This window comes from Heteronotia binoei, chromosome 6, assembly GCF_032191835.1.
Source record: "Heteronotia binoei isolate CCM8104 ecotype False Entrance Well chromosome 6, APGP_CSIRO_Hbin_v1, whole genome shotgun sequence".
In the NCBI taxonomy this organism is placed as follows: Eukaryota; Metazoa; Chordata; class Lepidosauria; order Squamata; family Gekkonidae; genus Heteronotia; species Heteronotia binoei.
The window spans coordinates 7722617-7747968 of NC_083228.1; the positions used below are offsets into that span (position 1 = coordinate 7722617).

Sequence of the window (25352 nt, forward strand, 5' to 3'; positions counted from 1 at the left end):
TTCAGGGGCAAAAAACCTACTCTTGGTCCCCAGACCAAAAGAAGCCAGGCTATGCGTGACAAGATCTAGGGCTTTTTCGGTGGCAGCACCAGAGCTTTGGAATGCCCTTCCAGAAGCCGTACGGGCCCTGCGGGATCTGTCTGCGTTCCGCAGGGCCTGTAAGACCGAGTTGTTCAAGCAGGCCCTTGATGCTTGACGAAAAGATGGCTGCCACCGGACATCACAGAATGCCGGTGATCACTGCTTGGAATTTTTATGCCGCCTATAATGTATGGATTCAGCACTATATAATGGTTTTAAAAATTGTAATATGTTTTAAACTGGGAAATGTAAATTATGGTTTTATATATTTTGTTAGTTTAACTGTGTAAATGATACTGTGAGCCGCCCTGAGTCCGCTTGCGGAGAGGGCGGGATATAAGTCAAATGTAATAAATAAATAAAATTTGCTGCCAAAATTCCTCTACCCGTTTGCACACCCACCAGCAATGTAAGTAAGTACCTAGTTTACCACATTCTTTCCAGCAATAAAGCAACAAGATAGGATAGATAAAGCTTAATTTTTGTGGCGATAAACACAAACATGACAGACACTTAAAAGATCGACCTCCATCATTGTTGTGTGCCATGTGGGTATGTGTTACCCTCAAACTACCAGTCTGACTACATTGTGTATTACTTCTTTTGCTACTGGACTGCACTGTTTTATACCACGCAACCTGCTTTAAGACTCAGCCAGAAAAGCAGACTGAACTGAAGGGTTAAAAATTAGGGGTGTGAGTTCAGGTATACCCAAACTTAAAATATACCAGGAAAATGCCTTATCAACTCAAGTTCCTGTTACAATAAAAAGCTGACTTTCAAAAAAAAAAACCTCTTTTAGAACTTTAAAATATTCAAACACAGACTCAGTCATAGCTGCTGACTAAAAACCTGAGCAAGTCAACTGTGCACAGGGGTTTCTAGCGAAGGCAATTGGGCAGCATCGAATGGTTCAGTTACAAACTCACTTCAGAATCTTCCTCATCGGAGAACAAGCTCTTGAGGTCTCTGGGGACAGTTGGAGTCAACGGCTTGAAGCTCTGAGCAGGTGGCGGCTGACTCTGAGATGCAAGCATGAGAGAAACAGAGGCCAACCGTTAAAAGTTTTGCAAGACACGGTGAGCAGACCCCCGTAGTTACTGTCGTCCACTGCAAAGCCTTCTTTTGCCCCCCTCCCAAAAAGGCGGTAGTGAAAAGCCAGGACTAACACTACCCATGACTTGTGAGTTCTGCATCTAGCAGGATATTGTAATGTGTGTGTGGGGGGGGGGACGGTTTAAAGAGAGATTCAAATGGGTCACTGTGTTGGTTCGAAGCAACAGAACCAAGTTTGAGTCCAGTGGCAACTTTAAGACCAATGAAGTTTAATTCTGGCCATAAGCTTTCGTCTGCACCCCCCTGCCCCCCGCCGGATCAGATCAGTGGTTCATCTAACCCAACATTCTGTTTCCCAAATACAATTGTCAACTCAGGGTTGGAAAATTCCTGGAGATTTGTGGGTGGAGCCTGGGAGAGGTGCAGGGTTCAGGGAGGGGAGGGAGCCCATGTGGTACAAATTGCCTAGAAGCACAAGGAAAGGAAGGGTATAAATGCTATAAGAGGAAGAGAAAGCTCTGTCTCCTTTCTCCACCCATGCACAGTTTTATAAACTTAGAATCATAGAGTTGGAAGGGACCTCCAGGGTCATCTAGTTCAACCCCCTGCACAGTGCAGGAAATTCACAAACACCTCCCCCTAAATTCACAGGATCTTCATCGCTGTCAGATGGCCATCTAGCCACTGTTTAAAAACCTCCAAGGAAGAAGAGCCTACCACCTCCCAAGGAATCCTGTTCCACTGAGGAATCGCTCTAACATTCAGGAAGTTCTTCCTAATGTTGAGCCGGAAACTCTTCTGATTTAATTTCAACCCATTGGTTCTGGTCCTACTTTCCTGGGTCACAGAAAACAAATCCACACCCTACTCTAGATGACAGCCCTTCAAGGACTCGAAGATGGTGATCATATCATCTCTCAGCCTCCTCCTCTCCAGGCTGAACAGGCCCAGCTCCTTCAACCTTTCCTCACAGGACTTGGTCTCCAGACCCCTCACCATCTTCATCGCCCTCCTTGGACCCATTCCAGCTTCTCTATATCCTTCTCAAAATGTGGTGCCCAAAACTGAACACAAGACTCCAGGTGAGGTCTTGCTTCTACTGTGCCTCCCTTTACTAGTCTTCCAGATCTGTGCCACACATCATCAGCTACTCCAGACAGCAGGCCTGCCCCTATGAACCTATGAAGCTGCCTTCTACTGAATCAGACCTTTGGTCCATCAAAGTCAGTATTGTCTTCTCAGACTGGCAGCGGCTCTCCAGGGTCTCAAGCTGAGGTTTTTCACACCTATTTGCCTCGACCCTTTTTTGGAGATGCCGGGGATTGAACCTGGGACCTTCTGCTTCCCAAGCAGATGCTCTACCACTGAGCCACCGTCCCTCCGCCCCAAGGGATCCCACATTGCCAACGCTTCCCTCCAATAATGGGAAGTCTCCCCCTCCCACCCATTCAGAGTCATCCAGTGGAGGTTGAAGAACAAGGTGCTCTGCCTCTTTGTACCCACCAAGGGAGAACAAAAACAGGGATCAAGCGACCCCTGAAAGTTAATTCCAGCAGCAGCTTTTGGGAGTCGGGGCTCACTTCATTAGATGCACTATGGGTATAAGAAGTCATTTATCTGCAACAAATGGAGATACACCCTTGCCTACTTGGGAGAAACGGAACACTAAAGCAGAAACCAGCTTCCTCAAAGCAGGAGGGCTCTGGGTCTTCCCTATTCTAAGGGCGGCATTACCTTGTCCCTTGTGATAGAGCCTTTACTTCCTTCGGCTTCTTTGGGAGCATCCTTTATCGCCCTGCCAGCATCCGGCTTTTCCATGAACAGGTCCTCTTCGACGCCACCAAAGAGATCAGGGGCAGATTTGCCTGTTTCGGGGGGAATGCACAAAGATTTGCTTGAGGACCAAAGGTGGCAGCCATGAAAGTCAAGGGGCAGGCAAGACGGGGGAATGCAATCAGGGAAAGTCTTCAGAACTTGATTTTGTGCTTCATGTATTATGTTTCTACCCCTAAAAATGTAAGAACGAAAAAAGAGCCGTGCTGGATCAGACCAATGGCTTGAGAGCCAGTTTGGCGTAGTGGTTAAGTGTGCGGACTCTTATCTTGGAGAACCAGGTTTGATTCCCCCCTCCTCCACTTGCACCTGCTGGAATGGCCTTGGGTCAGCCATAGGTCTCGTAGGAGCTGTCCTTGAAAGGACAGCTTCTGTGAGAGCTCTCTCAGCCCCACCCAACTCATAGAATCATAAAATGCTATAAGAGGAAGAGAAAGCTCTGTCTCCTTTCTCCACCCATGCACAGTTTTATAAACTTAGAATCATAGAGTTGGAAGGGACCTCCAGGGTCATCTAGTCCAACCCCCTGCACAATGCAGGAAACTCACAAACACTTCCCCCTAAATTCACAGGATCTTCATTGCTGTCAGATGGCCATCTAGCCTCTGTTGAAAAACCTCCAAGGAAGGAGAGCCCACCACCTCTTGTGGAACCGCTCTAACAGACACCCTTACAGGGTGTCTGTTGTGGGGGAAGAAGATATAGGAGATTGTAAGCTGCTTTGAGTCTCTGATTCAAAGAGAAGGGCAGGGTATAAATCTGCAGTCTTCTTCTTCTTCTGGTTCAGCATCCTGTCTCATGTAGCAGCCAGACAGCTCCTCCAGAGGGCAAACCACAGGACACGGAGGTTGAGGCCTTCCCCTGATGTTGCCTCCTGGCTCTAGGATTCAGAGGCTCAGTGCCTCTGAACGTGAAGGTTCCCCTCAGTCACCAGGGCTAGTCGCCACTGACAGACCTCTCCTCCATGAATCTATCTAACCCCCTTTTCAAGCTGTCTACTCTTGAAGCCATCGCTACCTCCTCTGGCAGTGAATTCCACATTTTAATCACTCTCTGCGTAAAGAAGAATTTCCTTTGCGAGGCTGTGAACGAGACAGACGCATTTAGAAAACCCTACGATCCTTCCGAAAGTTAAGACAGAGGGCAGCTCCCAGTCAAGGGTATACAGTCATAAATCCAGATTTGCTACCACATAACCCGTCGCTTTTCCAGAAATGGAATGCAGCAGGTGACTCCCCCCCCCCCCCGCAAGTTTCACCTTCAGGCCAAGAAAACTTGTCACCTGCTACATTTCTTCAGGTGGGTAACTGTGTTGGTTTGAAGCTGCAGGTCAAAGTTTGAGTCCAGGGGCGCCTTTAAGACCAGCCAGCAGGCACACGGAATAGCCAGAATAAAATTTTGTTGGTCTTCAAAGGTGCCACTGGAGCCAGCAAAGCCGTTCCAAAAAGCAGCTCTCTAACAGCGAAGGAGCTGCAGCAGGGAAGACCACCAGTGCTCTCCCACCAGTGATCTGGCTCCGAGCTATGTGCTGCCAAGGGCCACAAACCGAGACTTCTCCAAAGAAGAGGGGGAAAGGCAAAGAATGAAGGAAACTTGACCGGAGCAGCTTACTTGAAACAGGGTCACTCCTTCGGACCTGGAAGTCATCGTCATCAAACAGGCTGACACCAGTTTGTTGCTTGGGAGTTTTCTCTGCAACTGGTTCCACCTTCTTCTTCTCTTCTTTCTCCGTGACAAGCAAGGAGGGGCTGAAGACATCAGACCCACCTGCAAAGAAGGAAGAAATGCAGACTGTGCACTGGAGCTCCTACCAGCTGAGCCGGGTTTTATGATCAGTGCTGATCAGCAAGTGCAAAACAACAGATTACCCCGCCTTGGGGAATTCCATGAAGATCTGACATTCATGTCAGATGCTCGAGAGTCGCAAGATGAAGGAGGGGTGGAGAGAAAGCAAGTTTAAATGCCCTCTCCAAGTCGCCAGCTGGCTTGGCTTGGAGAAGTGCTTTGAAGAGAGAAATGCCTTCTCCAAGCCAGCAGATGGGGGGGGGGGCGCGCTTTGAGAGCCACACATGGCTCCTGAGCCGCAGTTTGGCCATCCCTGCCATAGAGTCATGTACTTTACCATCAATCACCTTATCAAGGGCCCAAATACACAGTTCTAAAATGGAGCCACCTTTGTTTATAATAATGAGGATGATATTGGATTTATATCCCACCCTATACTCTGAGTCTCAAAGTGGTCACGATCTCTTTTACCTCCCCCACACCAACAGACACCCTGTGAGGTGGGCGGGGCTGGAGAGGGCTCTCACAGCAGCTGCCCTTTCAAGGACAACCTCTGCCAGAGCTATGGCTGACCCAAGGCCGTTCCAGCAGGTGCAAGTGGAGGAGTGGGGAATCAACCCCAGTTCTCCCAGATAAGAGTCCACACACTTCACCACTACACCAAACTGGCTCTCTTATATATATCCCCACCACCACTCTGAATCCCAGAGTCTCAGAGCGGCTCACAATCTCCTTCTCCTTCCTCCCCCCCAACAGACACCCTGTGATGCGGGTGGGGCTGGAGAGGGCTCTCACAGCAGCTGCCCTTTCAAGGACAACCTCTGCCAGAGCTCTGGCTGACCCAAGGCCATTCCAGCAGCTGCAAGTGGAGGAGTGGAGAATCAAACCCAGTTCTCCCTTTGAATTGGAGATAGGCTGTGAGGCTTTTGCGCATTATTTTGCGGACAAGATCGCATCACTCCGCCTCGACCTCCCCGTCAACTTAGAGACAGTTAACGCAACCGAGGCCCCGAGCATGTCTTCGGATTATATTCTGGACGGTTTCGGCCCCCTCAGCCTGGAGGAAGTTGACAGGATCCTCTTGGCTGCCCGCCCAACAACTTGTAAATTGGACCCATGCCCTTCCTGGCTTATTAAATCTTGCCAAGGGGATCTCAGATATCCTATACGGGATATCATAAACAGATCCCTAACGGAAGGGCTCTTTCCAACGCTGCTCAAAGAGGCTGTGGTCCGTCCCCTCTTTAAAAAACCATCTTTAGACCCGGCCCAATTGGCACACTATAGGCCGGTCTCAAATTTGCCCTTCCTGGGCAAACTTATCGAGAGGGCAGTGGCGAGGCAGCTACAGGCTTTCCTGGAGGACGCTTCCGTCCTTGACCCACTCCAGTCCGGCTTTCGCCCAGGTCACGGGACGGAGACGGTGTTGGTTGCCCTGGTAGATGACCTTCAACGGCATCTGGATCGGGGTGGCTCGGCAGTGCTGATGCTGTTGGACCTATCGGCGGCGTTCGATACGGTCGACCATCGGTTACTGACTTGCCACCTCGCCGACGCGGGGATTCAGGGGCTGGCCCTGCAGTGGCTTTCCTCTTTCCTCGAAGGTCGGGGACAAAGGGTCACAATCCCGGAGGCACACACTTAATTGTGGAGTGCCCCAGGGAGCGGTTCTCTCCCCGATGTTATTTAACATCTATATGCGACCTCTTGCCCAGATTGCCCGAAGGTATGGGCTGGGGTGTCACCAGTATGCTGATGACACCCAGTTCTATCTACTTATGGACGGTCAACCGGTCTGCGCCCCAGAAAACCTAGATCGGGCATTACAGGCCGTGGCTGAGTGGCTCAGACTGAGTGGACTGAGACTGAATCCTGCGAAGACAGAGGTCCTTTGTTTGGGCCGTCGTGGACCGGGGGGGGGGAATCCCCCTGCCGGTTTTTGACGGTGCGCCGCTGACGGCGGCAGACAGGGTCAAAAGCCTGGGGGTGCTACTGGAGCCGTCCCTAAAGATGGAGGCTCAGATAGCAACCACTGCCAAGTCCGCGTTTTTTCATCTTAGACGGGCAAGGCAGTTGGCCCCCTTCCTGGACCGCGACGACCTAGCAACAGTGATCCATGCTACGGTCACCTCGAGGTTGGATTACTGCAATGCCCTCTACATGGGGCTGCCCCTGTGCCGGACCCGGAAATTGCAGCTGGTGCAGAATGCCGCGGCCCGGCTGTTATTGGGCCTCCCAAGGTGGGGGCACATTCGGCCGGGTCTTCGGGCTTTGCACTGGCTTCCAATAATATACCGAGTCCGGTACAAGGTGCTGGTCATTACCTTTAAAGCCCTATATGGCCTGGGACCTGCCTACCTGAAGGACCGTCTCTCCCCACACGTTCCCCAGAGAGTACTGAGGTCTGGGATGCAAAACCTTCTCACCATCCCCGGGCCCAAAGAAGTCCGTCTCAAGACAACCAGAGACAGGGCCTTTTCTACAATGGCCCCCACATGGTGGAACCAGCTGCCGGAAGAGGTGAGGGCCCTGCGGGATCTTACTCAGTTCCGCAGGGCCTGTAAGACAAGCCTCTTCCAGTTAGCCTACGCCTGACTAGATAAATGTAGCTTATCAGACTTCAGTGAAATATACTGTATAGTTTTAACGTTAAGATTTTAAGTTTTTAGGTTTTAAACGCTTCGACTTTTTTAAATGTAATAACTTTGCATTCTGTTTATTGTTTTATCATTTGTTGTGAGCCGCCCTGAGCCATTTTATGGGAAAGGCGGGATATAAGTCATAGAATAAATAAAAAAAAAAAAATAAGAGTCCGCACACTTCACCACAACACCAAACTGGCTCTCTTATATATATCCCCACCACCACTCTGAATCCCAGTCTCAGAGCAGCTCACGATTTCCTTTATCTTCCTCCCCAACAACAGACACCCTGTGAGGTGGGTGGGGCTGAAGAGGGCTCTCACAGCAGCTGCCCTTTCAAGGACAACCTCTGCCAGAGCTATGGCTGACCCAAGGCCATTCCAGCAGGTGCAAGTGGAGGAATCAAACCCGGTTCTCCCAGATAAGAGTCCGCACACTTCACCACTACAGGGCTCGGACAGGCACAACCCTGCAGGCCGCTTTTAGCTTCTAAGCCACAATAGCAACACTAGCAGCAAACGCAGTCAATGCTAGGGTGGCCAGCTCTGGCTTGGGACATTCGGGGAGACCAGGGTCTAGACAGGACTACAAAACCCACCGCAGCAGGCAGCACATAGCTTGAAAGCCCCTATTTTGAGCCGATCTGTGCCTTTTAAGGAGAGGGATTTTACCCTAGACGAGGCCCGCTTCGTTAAGCATACCTGGAAGGAGAAAGACTCCACCTGCCGGAACTTTCCTCACAGTTTTTGACGACGGTTCTAAAAATCGTAACATAAATTAAGCCAGCTGAGCACACAAAACGTTGACTTCACCCAGCTAAACACATGAAGCTGCCTTGTTCGCAATGAGACCACTGACCCATCGAGTCTCGTCCAAGCTCTCCAGGGTCTCAGGCAGACAGAGGTCTTCCCCCTCATCTACTGCCTGGGCCTTTGGACTGGGATTGAACCTGGGACCTTCTGCATGCTAAGCAGATGCTCTTCCACAGTGCCACGATTCAATCAGGTATCATAAGAACAGAAGAGAAGCCATCTTGGATCAGGCCAATGGCCCCTCCAGTCCAACACTCTGTGTCACAGTGGCCAATAAATGTGTGTTTGTGTATACACACACACATATACATACATACATATACACACATACTCTGATCCAGCAGGGCTCTTCCGGTGGTCTTACACCTGTACAGGGAAGCAGCCTTCTGCGCATGCATTGCCCACTGGTTCAGCAACAGCAGATGCAAAGCGCATCCGACTGCGTTCAAGAGCAGCTACAGAGGAGCAGTGCCACATGGCTTTCCATCACACCTGCGCCCAGCCTTCCCAAGCTGACTCTGCCAGACACACAACACCTTCCCACTCCTGTACGGACACCCAACTCCGCAGTTCTCAAAAGGCTCACCATCATTTATGGGGACTCGTTCGTCCTTCTCTGCCACCTCCTCCCCTTTCGGCAGTTCAGCGAAGAGATCGCTCTGGCGGGAAAGAGAAATGAAACTGTTGTAGGCAGGAAGCGTTAACTGCATCTGCTACCAAGATCAAGTGCTGAGAATGGCAAAAAGCAGCGCATTATGTGATTCCTTAATGTATTTATTTACAAAAGGTGTATCCTGACTTTCTCCCCTCATAAAGAGCCACCGAGGCAGCTAACAATTCAAAATGTACGAGGGGGAAAGATCACATTTGAAAACCTTTAACAAGAGACGCTTTTCATAACCAAGCTTCAGGATATGCACCAAGAAATCACTCTTCCGGCTCTTAATTAGGCCTCAAGGATAAGAACAAAACTCTAACCACTACACGAGGCTGGGAGAGCGTGAGGGGCCATGGTCACCAAATGAGCTGGTATGGCCAAGCGGGGTTTCAAACCTGGTTCTCCCAGACGTCCAGCTGACAGCCCTCATTTCCCACAGCTACTCGGTAGGCCAGCAGAGGGAAAAAAGAGTCCAAAAATCACCATCCGCTCAATGGCATGACCTCATTTCCAGAGCAAACCAGGAAGCGACATCACAGCGATCTAGGATTCAACAAAAACTCCTAAGAGTTTCAGCTGAATCCTAGATAGCTGCAATGTCACTTCTGGGTTCACTGCAGAAACAATGTCACACTGTCGCTGTGACACTGCCCCCCACACCCTCTGCCGCCAGGTCTCCTGTTGGGTGCCAGCCGCCAGCAGGCAACGCAAACGCCCGTGTTCTAACAGCAACACAATGCCAGGTCTTGAAGCACAGCTGGAAGCAGTTACGGGCAGCATTAGTAGGTTTTCAGAAAACATTCTCTTGCAACTGAGAGGAAACAGCAGGCAAAACCTTCGGCCTCATCTCCGCTTCAGCCAGGGCTGAGCCTGGCAAAGGCCTGAAAATCTGTTACCAACCTCGTCCTCAAAGAGTCCCATCCCGCCACTGAAGAGGCCTCCGGTCGAGGCAAACGGTGAGAAGTCTTCGTCAGTCAGCTTGGGAGGCCGGAAGAGATCGTCGTCGTCGTCTGAGAAGAGATCACACGCGCATCAGCAGGAGTGACAAAAAGCGCCTTTGAGAAGAGATTCAGTTGCCTGGCCCTGAGAGTAACCAAAGGCAACCCTTCCTTCACAAATGCCCCACTTTCAGACAGTCCACCGCGGAGCAAGACTCCAGAGTAATGAAGTAAGACTCAGGGCTCAAACGCCACAGCAAAGGGCAGGCGACAGCATACGCCAGGGCCCAGGGGCTTCAGGCAGGGCCCACTGTTGTCTCTCTCTCTTTCTCTCACACGCACGCACTCACTCACTCACTTGCCAGTATTTGACAATCACGCTCACAAGAGGCTTGCACTGCTACTGCCACTGGGGGGGGGGGAAGGGTTGTAGGAAGAACAGGAGGCTGTGAAGGTTGGCGGTGGGAGGGGTCGCAGGCGGGAAGGAGGCACAGGCAAGAGAGCTGACAAAACAGATGTTTTTCTCCCTCTCTCCTTGGATTCTAGAACTCAAGGGCACCCAGGGAAGCTGACGGGCAGTTGTAGGTTCAGGACAGACAAAAGGAAATACTACTTTAAACAGAGAGTGATTAAAATGCAGAATTCACTGCCAGACAATGTAGTTCTTGCTACAGGAATAAAAAAAGCTTTCAAAGGGGATTAGATAAGTTCATGGAGGAGAGGTCTATCAGTAGCTGCTAGCCCTGGAGACTGAGGGGAACCTCCACATTCAGTGGCATGAAGCCTCTGAATCCCAGAGACAGGCAACACGAGGGAAAGGCCTCAGCCTCTCTGCCCTGTTGCTGGCCCAGCAGAGGAACTGGCTGGCCACTGTGTGGGACAGGAGGCTGGACTAGATGGACTACTGGTCTGATCCAGCAGGGCTCTTCTGATGTTCTTCTCAGGGGAAGGCCTTGGCCTCTCTGCCCTGTTATTGGCCCTCCAGAGGAACTGGTTGCCCTCTGTGTGAGACAGGAGGTTGGACTAGATGGACCCTTAGTGGTCTGATCCAGCAGGGCTCTTCTGGTGTTCTTCTCAGGGGAAGGCCTCAGCCTCTCTGTCCTGTTGCTGGCCCAGCAGAGGAACTGGCTGGCCACTGTGTGGGACAGAAGGCTGGACTAGATGGACTACTGGTCTGATCCAGCAGGGCTCTTCTGATGTCCTTGTGACACAGAGACAAGAAGGGAGGTATGCAGATGGGTGGGAAAGGAGGAGGGCATGAGAGGATGGTGTGGGGGTTGTGAAGGAGAAGGAGGGGGGGGCTGGGAATTGTCAACCCAGAACCTCCCAAAATGTGGAAGAAGTATGGCCACATTTGATTCACCAGGCGTCCCTTGTAGGTTCTCAATTTGGACATGGGAGCCAAAAAGACCACTAAACAAACACAAGGCAGATCACATTTCAGAGGAAAACATTTAAGCAAGGGAGACAATGGCCATGCTCACAGCAACAAGCTTTGTACAGCAGTAAAAAGAAGAGGATACCGAAGCTCCAAAAGCATTGAAAGATTTGCCACAATGAGGACGGAAGTCTTAAAAAAATTGTTAAAATAAAATAAAATTCAGAAGTCTCTCCTCCCTCTTATTCCCAAGAAAAACAAATCTAACAAAGACTGACCATCTGATGGAACACCAACGCCTTCCTTCTCTTTCTCTGTCTTCTTGTTTTTTACATCTGCAGACGCTGAAAGTGGAAAATTTGATACTTGATCAGCCTCTCCTCTCGGCAAATCCAGGGCTTTTTTTGTAGCAGGAATTCCTTTGCATCTGAGGCCACACACCCCTGATGTAGCCAATCCTCCAAGAGCTTACAGGGCTTTTAGTACAGGATCTACTGTAATCTCCAAGAGGACTGGCTACCTCAGGGGTGTGTAGCCTCAGATGCAAAGGAGTTCCTGCTACAAAAAAAGACCTGGGCAAATCTATTACTGGGGAAGACATTCTGCATACAGTCATCAGAACACCGAGGGCTGCTCGTGGGTGGATGTGCAGAGCTGCCGACCCGTCTCATCGTATCTGACAGAGGAGTTGTGGACTGGATGCATTACTGCCTCACTCATCTGGCTTGAACGCAGACTCATGCACTGAACCGTTACAACCTTAGGGTTCTCTCCGGCTGAAAAAAACCAGCTACAACTTGATGTCACAATCGAGGAGGGGGACTTTCCAATTTTTAGAGAGTGAAACACATGTACACAATTGTCTATCATCTTACAATAAGTGTTTACATGTATTAATAAATTCTTGTCATTAGTGCTGAACTTGCACCCTACGGCCACGTCCTTTGCACTTTGTTTATCGGCCTGCAGTAGGAGAGCTGAATTCCCTAGCACCTCAGAGGCCAACAAGTTTTCCAGGGCGTAAACTTTAAAGAGTCAAAGCCCCCTTTGTTAGATAGCTTCTGGTGGGCAGCCATGTTGGTTGCAGCGGAAGAGAAGACTGGGATCCAGTAGCACCTTAAAGAACAGGGGTGTCAAACATGCAACCCAGGGGCCGAATCGCCCCCAGAGGGCTCCTATCAGGCCCCGAGCAACCGGCTGTCATCTACCTCCTTCTCCCTCTCTCTTGCTTCCTTCCTTCCGCATCACATCTTGTTTTGCCAGGCTTGTTCAACTGCACAGGAGCTGCAGAGCAAAACCTCTCTTTTCTCCATTGGCTGAGGCTCCTACCTGGGGGGAGTGGGGGAGGGAGAGATTGCTTTGCCAGGCTTTCTCAATCACACAGCAGAGCTACTGAACCAAACCTCTCTTCCTTCTATTGGCCGAGGCTCCTCCCCCTCCTGGCCCCCTGGCAAAGGAAGGAAAGAGCCAGAGCTTCCTTTGCCCAGTTCCTTGGCTCCCATGCAAGAGATACAAAGAAAGCACCTTTAAGACCAACGAGTCCTAATGTTTTAAGCATGTTTTTTTTAAGGGTTTTTTTAAAAAAAATCTTGAATAGTGTCTGTGTCCTTTATAAAGTTTTTCTCTCTGCTATCTAATCTTAAATAGGTACACATACAGCCCGGCCCAACATGGCTCAGCCCAATGAAATCTCACTTATGTCAGATCCGGCTCTCATAACAAATGAGTTCGATACCCCTGTTAAAGACCATCAAAAGACCAGAGTGCAAGCTCTCTAGAGTCAAAACTCCCTCTGACAGGATATAAACTTTCCAGAGTCAAAGCCCCCTACGCTGACGAAGGCAGCTTGGAGATAGCCAATTTGGTGTGGTGGTTAAGTGTGCACTCTTATCTGAGAGAACCAGGTTTGATTCCCCACTCCTCCACTTGCACCTGCTGGAATGGCCTTGGGTCAGCCATAGCTCTGGCAGAGGTTGTCCTTGAAAGGGCAGCTGCTGTGAGAGCCCTCTCAGCCCCACCCACCTCACAGGGTGTCTGTTGTAGGGGAGGAAGGGAAAGGAGATTGTAGGCCGTTTTGAGACTCTGTCCTTGAAAGGGCAGCTGCTGGGAGAGCCCTCTCAGCCCCACCCACCTCACAGGGTGTCTGTTGTAGGGGAGGAAGAGAAAGGAGATTGTAGGCCATTCTGAGACTCTGTCCTTGAAAGGGCAGCTGCTGTGAGAGCCCTCTCCAGCCCCACCCACCTCACAGGGTGTCTGTTGTGGGGTGAGAAGGTATAGGAGATTGTAAGCCGCTCTGAGTCTCTGATTCAGAGAGAAGGGCGGGGTATAAATCTGCAGTCATCTTCTTCTTCTCTCTCAGCAGCTGATATCCTGGAAATCTTGTTGGACTTTGGGTGCTACTGGACACAAATCATTTCTTTAAAAATTTGGTGTCGTCTGATCGCTAATGCTGCTATCTGATTCTGGAAATATGTAATGCGATTTTGCATTTTTCTAATGTCATTTTCTGTCCAGTTATGATTTTGCTTTGCCTTGCTGTGCTTGCTGTTTAACACGCGTGATCTTAAAGATGGAACAGATTGCGCAGCAGATCCACAAGAGAGCCGCAGTCACCCTTTTCTGTGACCTTGAAAACCAGCTGCTTATCTGAACAGCTGGGTGAATGGCCAGGAGAAGACACTTACCAACTGTGGGGATTGGGATTTGGGCAATTATATTTCAAATGCTTTTGCCGCTTTCCCTTCGTGCCTTGAACTGCTTACGTTATTAACGGTCATGCATCATGCATAAGCATCTGGCTCTACCCTGGGGGGTCAGTTCTAGCAAGAAACGTCTTTGCCGTGAACATGCACCTCTTCAATAAATTCCTTATTTGATTTCAATCAGAGGCTGAGTAGATGAGAGCTGCACAGAACCCGCCATCACCCACAGCACCCCATCAGCTGTAGCTTTCCTCCCTTTAGCCGGGAGCGTTCTGTCTGGCTGCCCCCAAGTTAGAGGACAGAGCCCTCTCCTAGGGCCCTTCCGGAGGGTCTTCTGCTCCTCCAGGGCTCTTGCGTTGCGCCTCAAAGAATCTCGTCCCCGGGCATCTACCCCCAATGAGGCCGCCTTGGGTCCAGCTACCATTCAGCTGCTAAATCAAATGTCTTCCCACAGAAGCCAAGTGGTAATGTGCACATATACACTCAGGGTGAAGGCCATTTACTTTGAGTGCTTGTGTCTTGGGCTGTTACACAGTCTCTTTCAACAGAAATAATTTATAGAAGCATGAAAAAAATGTGTGTTTTTTAATTCTGTCAGAAAACCACATTTTTTTCGTGCTTGCGCAGGTTAATCTGGAAAAGAGCCATTTCCATAATTTATTTGTTTGCTTGTTTTATTCGATTTTTAGCCCGCCCTTCCCATAGGACGAGCTCAGGGTGGGTTACATCATCAAAACAATCAAGAGTAAAAACGATAAAAGACCAATTTAAAATATATATAAATCTAAAGCCACAGAAAGGCAATAGTGACTAAAATGGCGGGTTCTGCCTCGCAGCCATGGCCTCTTGTCCAGGTCCCGCAGGTCTTGTAGCACTGGGGTGGAATGAGGGGGGTGGGGGAGGCCAGTAATAAGTGACGCCCACTGCCTCAGCTGAAAGCCTGGCGAAAGAGCTCCATTTTACAGGCTCTGCGGAATTGAAGCAGATCCCGCAGGGCCCGAATCTCCAGGAGGAGCTCATTCCACCAGGCAGGAGCCAAGACTGAAAAGGCCCTGGTCTTCGTCAAGGCCAGACGGACGTCTCTGGGGTCGGGTATTCCCAAAAGTTGTTGAGTCGCTGATCGTAAAGACCTTTGGGGCTCACGCAGCGAGAGGCAGGGTTTTTTTTCTCCACGTGTGATGAGAATGCAGTATCATACATTATTTGAATATTTTTAATGAAAGGGTTAAAAGGTATCACAGGGGAAAATATACCTCTTTCATCACAGGTGAGTCCCTTCACCTCTAATGCCCTCTCCTGCTCTGTGATCTGATGTCCAGACAAACAGAGCTTATTAATTTCTTCTTGGGGAGCAGCTCTCCACATTTCTCAAAATTACCGTATTTTTCGGTCCATAAGGCGCTCCGGACCATAGGGCGCACCTTCCTCCTGGGGGGCGATCTGCTGCCTCCGCCTCCAATCCCAGCGCTTCCCCCGTGCCTGCCTGGCTCCAGCTCTGCTTCCAGCAAGCGCTGGGATCGCTCCACACTGCCCCCACTGAAAACCCAGCGCTTCGCGAGCGCCAGCTACGGAGGGGGCAGCGTGCTTCCTCCGTGCCTGTCTGCCTGGCTCCAGCTCTGACGCTTACAGCAAGCGCCGGGATTGGAGGGCGGAGGGAGTGATCCTGGCGCTTGCTTTAAGCGTCAGAGCTGGAGCCAGGCAGACAGGCACAGAGGAAGCACGCTGCCCCCTCCGCAGCCGGCGCTCGCGAAGCGCTGGGTTTGCGGTGGGGGCAGCGTGGAGCGATCCCAGCGCTTGCTGGAAGCAGAGCTGGAGCCAGGCAGGCAGGCGCAGGGGAAGCGCCGGGATCGGAGGCGGAGGCAGCGGATCGCACCCCCCCCCCCGGAGGAAGGTACGTCCTATCGTCCCTTCGCTCCATAAGACGCACACAGTTTCCCCCCACTTTTGGGGGGCGGGGGGGAAGCGCGTCTTATGGTCCGAAAAATACGGTAGTAAAACCCCCAAATTAAAAAAGGCCATTTTATTATAAACACTGGTTTTGAAGTATTTAAGGAGAAATAGGCAACACGTACACACACACACAGGTAAAGGATAAAACCCCGCTTACACAATTGTTCCTCATTCCTCTTATGCGGCAGGTCCCCTTTGATCCGAGCTGCCAGCTGATCGGTGAAGGACGTGGGCCTTTTCTTTTTCTGGAAAGAGTCAAGGTGCGGTTAAAGCAGTTGGGACCAGTTCAGGGAGGAGAGCTTTACGAACAGTCACTTGCAAGAACAGCTCAACTTCAGAAGGAAGAGACTGCTGGGCACTAGATTGTAGAGACCAGGACTGAGAGCCACGGTTGCCCTCGGATCCAGTTCTGCTGAACAGATACCTAAGAACTGGTGGTATCCAATCTCACATTTATTGGCAGCAGCTAGACTGTTAATTGAACACCTTAGGCAACATGTACATAGCTGACGTCAAGCTCCTGTACATATCTTTCGCTTAGAAGCGGTGTTATTTACTACCTAATAGCGACACGTACTGGCTGGAGAGTGTTTAGATTCTCACGGAGCACTGTTTTGTCTCATGAGTGTGAGAAGGAATGCTCTGGTAGCTTCAAAGTTCTTATCTCTTACCAAAGGATGATGAGTACTTGATAGTTTATATTCTTACAGCTGCAAGAATTTTATTCGCCAAATATTGGAGACAAAGGAAGTGTCCAAATCTGCATGAATTGGTTGATAAAGTACTTCCAGCTGCGGAGATGGATACACTTTCGACTCTTTTGAAAGGGGTGCCCAAGACTGAGGCAAGTAATAAATGGGAGAAATTATATATGTGGATTAATAAAAAGACAAAAATGGTTTAACGGTTAGGATCGGAAGTAAAGGGGGTCGATGAATTGTTTGTAATGATATGGTGTATGGTTAATAATATGGAGGCTTAATTTTTGAGTGAAAACCACTTCCATTCTCTTTTTTATGTATTTAATTTGGATGCTGATATAATATGTTGAGTAAGACGATTTGATATTTATGTTGTTTGAGATTCGTTAAATACACTAATAAAATTGGGAAAAAAATCCTTATCTCTTTGATATGTGGTTCTCTTTCCTTTGTTGTTTATTATGGCGGTTTTAAACAATTTATTGGTAGCATATGGTTACAAAGCTTTTCTATTTCTTAATTTTTTTTCTTTTTTCACATTAACCCATATGACATTTCCATCCCCCCTCCCTCCAATGTTGACTTCCCCGAGGTTATAAGTTCAAATCCATACTAAAGGCACTTCTGACTGCACAAAGTTCCATATATATATTCTTACAACTAAAAAATTGTCCAATATTTCTTTACTTTCCAAGTTTTCTCCATATATCCTTTAAATTTTCTCCACTCCCTTTTGAATATCTCTAGATCATAGTCTCTTAGTGTTCTGGTTAATTTGTCCATTTCACACCACGATAAAACTTTCATGGTCCATTCCCATTTCTCTGGTATTTTTTCTTGCTTCCAAAGCTGCGCGTACAAAGTCCTAGCAGCTGATAACAGGTACCAAATTAAAGTCCTGTCTTCTTTTGGGTATTTTTCTAATTGTAATCCAAGTAAAAACGTCTCTGCAATTTTCTTTAAATCATAGCCCAGAATTTTGGTGATTTCTTGTTGTATCATCTTCCAGAATTCTTTCGCTTTTTCACATGTCCACCACATATGGAAGAAAGAACCTTCATGTTTTTTACATTTCCAACATCTATCCGACATTTTCTTACTTATCTTAGCCAATTTTTTCGGAGTCATATACCACCTATACATCATTTTAAAACAGTTCTCCTTAATGCTTTGACAAGTTGATATCTTCATTGAGTTCTTCCAGAGGTGCTCCCATGTTTCCATTTGTATTTCTCTATTCACATTAATTGCCCATTTGACCATTTGAGACTTTACTACTTCTTCTTCTGTAGACCATTTCAATAATAACTTATATACTTTTGATATCAATTTTTCATTGTCACCTAACAGGACCCTTTCCAGTTCTGTTTGTTCTCGTCTAATTCCCTCTGATTTTATGTCATTTTCCATCAAACTTTTAATTTGTTGCATTTGAAACCAGTCGTAATTGTTATTTAACTCTTCTGAGGTTTTTAATTCAATTTTGTCTCCTTGAATCTTAAGCAGTTGGTTGTATGACATTTCTCTTTTTTCTTCAGAATCAGCTGTTATTTTTATTACTTCTGCTGGCACTATCCATAGTGGTTTTCTCTCGTCCCCATATTTCTTGTATTTTATCCAAGTATTTAGTAATGTATTTCTGACATAGTGGTGAGAGAAAAAACCATCCATTTTATTCTTCCCATAGTACATGTATGCATGCCAGCCGAATCTGTTTCCATGAGCTTCTAACCACAAAGGTTTTTTGTCTAACAGCATTATCCAATCTTTTATCCATGTCAAACAAACTGCATCGTGATATAATCTTAGATCGGGAAGTTGAAAACCTCCTCTCTCTTTGGCATCCGTTAGGATCTTCATCTTTATCCTTGGTTTCTTTCCGGCCCAAATGAAATCAGAAATTTTCCTTTGCCATTTGTTGAATTGTTTTGCTTCTTTTACAATCGGGATGGTTTGAAACAAATACATTATCCTTGGCAAAATATTCATTTTGATTGCAGCTATCCTGCCCAGTAAGGACAAGTTGAGTTTATTCCATTTCATCAAATCTTTGTCCATCTTACACCACAGTTTTTCATAATTGTTTTTGAATAAATCAATGTTCTTCGTTGTTATCTCTATTCCAAGGTACCTAACTTTGGTTGTGACTTCACAACCTGTCACCTTTTGTAGTTCTTTTGTTTTATTTGGTTGCATGTTTTTACAGAGGAATTTCGATTTCTCCTTATTTATGTATAATCCTGCTAGTTCTCCGTACTCTTTTATCTTAGCTAACAGCAGTGGTGACACTTGAACCGGATTCTCCATTATGAACACTATATCGTCTGCAAAAGCTTTGTATTTATAAGAGAATCTTCTAATTTTTAGACCTTCTATTTTTTCATCTTTTTGAATTTGTTGTAACAGAATTTCAAGAGTCATTATAAACAACAATGGTGATAGCGGGCATCCTTGCCTTGTTCCTTTACTCACTTTCAATTCTTTGGTAAGGTCTGCATTTATACACAATTTTGCATGCTGATCTGTATATATTGCTCTTGTCATTTTTATAAATTGTTCTCCTAAATTAATTTTTTCCATTACCGCAAACATAAAGTCCCAATTTAAGTTGTCAAAGGCTTTCTCTGCATCAACAAAAAATAAGGCCACTTCTTTTTCCAGGTGCTTTTCATAGTATTCCACGACATTAATAACAGCTCTTACATTGTCCCTTATTTGTCTTTTAGGAAGAAATCCCGCTTGGTCTTTGTTTATAAAGTTGGTCAGGTATTGTTTCAGTCGCTCTGCTAAGATTCTTGTATAAATCTTATAGTCATTATTCAACAATGAGATTGGTCTATAATTTTTCACGTTTGTGCTATCTTTATCTTCCTTATGAATCAAAGAGATTACAGCTTCCCTCCAGGTCTTTGGGATTTTCCCTTCTTCTCTTATCATGTTTAACAACTTCAACAGTTTGGGTGTTAATTCATCCTTAAGAGATTTGTAAAATTTTGATGTAAATCCATCTGGCCCTGGAGCTTTACCCTCTTGCATTGCTTTTATTGCTGCTTCTATTTCAATTTTCTCTATTGGGTCATTTAATATCTTTTTCATATATTCCGTCAAAGGTGCCACCTGGATGTTTCGTAGATACTCTTCCACTTTTTCTTTACTTACGTTCACACCCTTGAATAAATTTGCATAGTATTTAAAGAATTCTCTTTTAATTCCTTCTTGATCCACTACTGTTTTCCCATTTGCCATGATTTTATTTATAGTCTTATTTTCTTTCTTTCTTTTTAATTGCCAGGCCAGGTATTTACCAGGTTTGTTTGCACTTTCAAACGATTTCTGTTTCAAATTTTTTAAATTCCATTCTAGTTCTTTATTCAGCAAATGTTTAACTTGGGATTGTAATATCGTAATTTCTTTTATTAATTTTTTCTTCCCTGGTCTTTTTTTTAAGTCCTTTTCTTTTTTATTTATTTCATTTTGCAGTGCTGACAGCCTTTCTTCTCTTGCTCTTTTGTCTTTATTATTCAATGTAATTAATATACCCCTCATTACTGCTTTATAAGTGTCCCATACTGTTTGATACTCCATATCATCCGTTTCATTTATTTGGAAGAATGCTGCAGTCTCCTTTTCTAAAAATGACACAGTGTCTTTATTTTGTAGTAAATCCTCATTAATTCTCCATCTTCTTGATTTTCTTTGCAATTTTGTGGACCAGCATATTGGATTATGGTCCGCCCAAACCTTTGGAAGAATCTCAATTTTTTTTGTTATGAGGCCCAAGCCTTGGGAACCCCACAACATGTCAATTCTGGAAAAAGAATTATGCCTTGCTGAGAAAAATGTATAGTCTCTTACCTCAGGGTTGAACTTTCTCCAAATGTCTTCTAGATTTTCCTGTTTAATCAACTCAAAGAAAGAATTGGGCAGCTTCCCTTCTTTATCATTCTTCTTTGGACTTGATCTGTCAAGGTTATTTTGTATTGTCCCATTAAAATCGCCCATCATCAATACCTGGTCATAGGTCTCTTCGTCCATTTGTCGATTTATGTCTTTAAAGAATTTGTCTTTCGCTCCATTGGGTGCATAAAGTCCTAGTAGTAACGTTTTTTTCGCTTCTATCGTCACCTCAACAGCAATATATCTTCCTTCTTTATCTTTAAAGATTAATTTTGGGTCAAGTTGTTCTTTAATGTAAAAAACCACCCCTCTTTTCTTTTGCTCTGCTAGTGAAAAAAACTCCAACCCCAAATTTCTATTCCACAAAAATTTACTGTCCTTGCGTTGTATATGAACTTCCTGTAAACAAATTATATTACATTTTTGCTTTTTAATCCAATGAAATGTTCTCCTTCTTTTCTGTGGTGAATTTAGTCCATTTATATTCCAAGATAGTAATTTGTACTCCATTATGATGTTGGTTCTTTATTTTCTTCAAAAAAGCTATGCATCTCTTGTTCGCATCTTATTGTAATCCTTTTGCCATTTTGTTCAAATCCAAGACCCTCTGGTATTATCCATCTATATCTTGTGCCCTCTGCACGCAACTGATCGGTTAGCTTCTTGTACTTTTTCCTATCGCTGATCACTTCTCTTGGTAGCTCTTTCATTATTTTAACTCTGCTCCCTTCTATTGCCCAGGCTTTTTGGTACCCTTTCCTCAAGATTTTCTCTGCCATCTCTTTTGATCTTAATCTTATGACGATGTCTCTTGGCAGGCCTTTATTTTTCGCATAAACTGAGTTGACTCTATAGGCACCCTCCAACATACTCTTAAATCTGTCAGGGTCTTCTTCTATGTACTCAGTGATGATATCCACCATATAGCCTTTTAAATCTGTCTCTTCTTTTTCAGGTATCCCTCTTAGACGCACTTGTGACTCCAGCAACTTACAGTCGTGTATTATGACCTTTTCTTGGATTTTTAGCAAGGCAGAGGCCTGTGTATCCACTTTCATCTCTACCTCTTTCACTTTATTTTGAGTCTCTTCCTTGAAACTCTCTATCTCCTTCCTAAGGTCTCCAACTTCTTTTTTAATATCTTTTTTTATTGCCAAATGCAATTTGTCCATAGCTTTTAACATTTTTGCCTCCAGAGCGTCAAATTGAGACTGCATCTTGTCAAATGATTGGGCCCTTGCACGTGTTATTCTTTCTATTGACATATAAAAAATCACCAAACCTTAAAAAAATCCCCACATAAAGTTTGGCATCCAATCCAATAGCTTAGAGCCAATTCTTTCAGATGAGACTAGTTTCGTTTTTCTCCCTTCTTCCTGAGCAAAGATATTGAATTTTAACAATTTTGACAGTTTTTCTCCCTTTTAAAATGGCAATCGTTATTTCTCTATGGTACAGTTCCAGCCTAGAGAGGTCTCTCTTCGTCTTTCTTGGTCTGAATCTTGGACTCAATTTCTTCCTAGTTCAAAGGTCGGATGTCACAGCTCTTGTTATCCTTATAGGCTCTGATTTATTGTCCAGCCCCTTTTAGTTTCACTTCCTGTCACAGCTTAGACTGATCTCGTGTCTAATCTCGCAGTTTTTTGAGCTGCATGAAGAAACCGCGACCACAAAAATCCAAAACAATATGTCTTTACTCCAGATATCTTTGAAGGCAATTATTTTTACGGCGTTCAATTTTCACTAGCTGAATTCTTCCTACTATGCCCCCACTCAGCTCAGTTCATTCAAGGTTCTGCAGTTTATGGACATATATACACGGCAACTCTCTTTTCTTTCTTCTGCGTCACCAGCCTCCGACTGCCAATTTTCACTCTTATCTTGAAGGTTTTTTTTTATTTTTTGCTGTTGTTCACTTCCAAAGCCACAGAGCTCAGCTTAACAAGGTAAAAGTTTTTTTTTTTTCCATTCAATTATGCTTTGCCTTCGTCTGTTGTTAATCCACTCAGTGTTTAAACTATATTCAAAGTCTCTCAGAGTGAAGATAAGAATGATAAGAGTACCTTTTAGATGTTCTCAACTCCCTCGGCTGTTATTTTCTTGCAATTAAAATCAGTCCTTCTAGAGTGCTTGGATTCCGACAGCCTTAAGTGACCGAAGTCACTTTAGAGTCACTGCAGACGATGGTTGACAAATTCCATTGCCGGACATCAAGAAATGAAGGAGTCAGCTTCCTGACTCTTCCAGTTCGATATCAACAGCATTAAAGGAAGATAAGTCGTCTTGGATTAACCCTTGCCTAGGGTTAATGAGCATAGACCTTATCAGGGGTCTTTAATACCCTGAACAGTGACAATAAAATCCCCCTCTGTTAGGGAGCTGCAGACTGTCTTCCAGCCAAACAGGAAGTCCCCTTTGTTGTTTATTATGGTAACATCTGACCCTTAACGTAGAAGTGCCTGCCAAAATAATAACGGTTGTGGACCCTATTCTATACCTCTGTATGTGATTTGACTCTTCGGTTCTTTCAGCTACCTGTCTTATAAGCATCACTAGGTCTTAATAAATGAATCTATTTGAAACAAACAAAGGATATCGTTATTGGGACTATTGGAGCTTGACAACTGAGTTAGATCAACGTTACTGTTTCTGTCTGTCTTGTGTGGTCTCCTTCCCTTGTATTGTGTTTCACCCCTTCCTATCTCATTTTTAACCTAATATTTTTCCCCTCTATAATAAACTTTCTTCTTATAATGGTATTGTCGCTGAATAGGAACAAGGCCTGTTGTGAGGAAAAAAAGCAACAGGCTCTAGAAAGAGGGTCTGGGCAAGTGCTCCCCCCCCCACACACACCCTCAACCCTTGCTGTCCACCCACTCACCCAAGTGAAGGCATTCACCCCACCCCACCCCCAGAACCAATGGACTGAAATGGGCAACAGAATTTGCCTTGGTTTCCTCGCATGAAGTTGGCAGTTCTTCCGGCTGGCCCACAACTAACGGCCCTGTATACCGACTACTGAATGCTGTATATTGTATACTGAATTTTTTATCTGAAGCTGAATAGAGTGTAGCTCCACGACTGCTGGCTGTTTTAATGATGTATAGTTATAACAAATGTTTGATTTTAATTATATATTGTGAAATGTTAATTTAAAGTGTAATTTTATACTTTTATGTTAGTTTTATATATGTTGTAAGCCGCCCTGAGCCACTCGGTGGGAAGGGCGGGATATAAATCCCAGATAAATAAATAAATAAGTTGTGCCAAGCCACAATTCCTTAACAGATGAAAGAAAGTCCTTCTTCACCCAAAGGGTGATTAAGACATGGAATTCACTGCCACAGGAGGTGGTGGCGGCTACAAGCAGAGTCAGTTTCGAGAAGGGATTGGAGAAACATATAGAGCAGAGGCCTATCAATGACTATTAGTTATAAAGTATAGAGGGAACACCCTGTTTGGGACAGTGATGTTTTGGGAGCAACGTGGGAGCTCTGGCCCCACTGGTGGACCTCCTGATGGCCCTTAGGTTGCAGCCACTGTGTGACACAGAGTGTTGGGCTGGATGGGCCATTGGCCTGATCCTACATGGCTTCTCTGATGTTCTTACCAGCCTTGAGTTTTCTTCCATGTCATCTTCGTCATCTTCCCCCTTTTCCGAGTCACCACCAAAGAGATCATCGTCATCTTCATCGCTTATCAGCACTGTTCTCTGTGGGGGGGGGGGGAGGCAGACAGTTTGTAAGGGAGACTCAGGAGGTAAGGCTGGGCCACACAATTTTCCACCAGAGGCTGGCCCACTCTTTATCCAGTAGCAGCTTCCTGCCCCACATCAGGGGCATTCAACTCAAATACAGAGTCACAAAAGGCAGAATATTCTCCCCCTTCCATTTTTGAGGGCTCTCATTGAAGAACGTACTGTCCAGTTGCATCTGCCCCATGGAGACCCCATCCATGGGGGTGTTTCCAGGCTACAGAGGGGGAGAGGCAGTTTATCATTGCCAGGGGTGGAATTCTAGCAGGAGCTCCTTTGCATATTAGGCCACACACCCCTGATGTAGCCAATCCTCCTGGAGCTTACAAAAAAGAGCTTTGTGAGCTCTTGGAGGATTGGTTACATCAGGGGGATGTGGCCTAATATGCAAAGGAACTCCTGCTAGAATTCCACCCCTGGTCATTGCCTTCCTCCATGCAGGAACCTGGATTTCCTTGGATGTCTCCCATCCAAGTGCTGACCACGGATGACTCTGCTGTGCTTCCAAGAGCTAATGAGCTTGGGGACCCTTGTGCATGCACTCCCTCCAACGGGAACGATACACACACTCTCACAGTCTGGAAGGTGAGGCATTTTACGTATCCTGTGACTATTTATATGCCAATAAAGGTCTATGATGACGATGAGGTAGTATTTCCTTTTGTCAGTCCTGAACCTACCGCCCATCCGTTTCACTGGATGCCCTTCAGTTCTAGCATTTGGGGAGAGGGAGGGGAAAAAAATTCTCTTTGCCAACTCCACCCACCACAGGCAACCTTTTGCAAACCTCTGTCACGTCCCCCCTTAGTTGTCTCTTTTCTAAAATAAAAGGTCCCAGATTCTTCAGTCTCTTCTTGTAGGGATTGTGCGCCAATCCCCTAATAATGTTGGTGGCCCTCTTTTGTACTTTTTCTAGCTCTGCAATGTCTTTTTTGAGATACAGTGGCCAGAATTGTACAGGGCATTCCAAATGAGGCTGCACCATAGATCTATACTAGGGCATTACGGTATTGGCTGTTTTTATTCTCAGTCCCTCAATACAAATCAGCAAGAAGGTAAACTCTTTTTAAGGGAGGGGAGGGGAGGGGAGGGAAGATTTTAGAAATAAAATATAGGTATAATGCCAACTACTATAGAGCCAGTATCAGTTCTGAACTGTGATCCC

General features: G+C 46.1%; 1 protein-coding gene across 1 annotated transcript in view; it reads right to left on the minus strand.

Moving 5' to 3' along the window:
- WASHC2C (WASH complex subunit 2C) overlaps positions 1-25352 on the minus strand; it is a 64878-nt gene that overhangs the window by 25373 nt on the left and 14153 nt on the right. The window contains exons 8-16 of the mRNA XM_060240970.1: positions 24044-24145; positions 15993-16080; positions 11462-11527; positions 9768-9877; positions 8796-8868; positions 8099-8155; positions 4582-4737; positions 2872-3002; positions 1011-1103 (exon numbers count right to left, since the gene is read on the minus strand). Of these exons, the coding sequence (XP_060096953.1) occupies positions 1011-1103; positions 2872-3002; positions 4582-4737; positions 8099-8155; positions 8796-8868; positions 9768-9877; positions 11462-11527; positions 15993-16080; positions 24044-24145 (876 nt within the window). The remainder of the gene's footprint in view (positions 1-1010; positions 1104-2871; positions 3003-4581; positions 4738-8098; positions 8156-8795; positions 8869-9767; positions 9878-11461; positions 11528-15992; positions 16081-24043; positions 24146-25352) is intronic.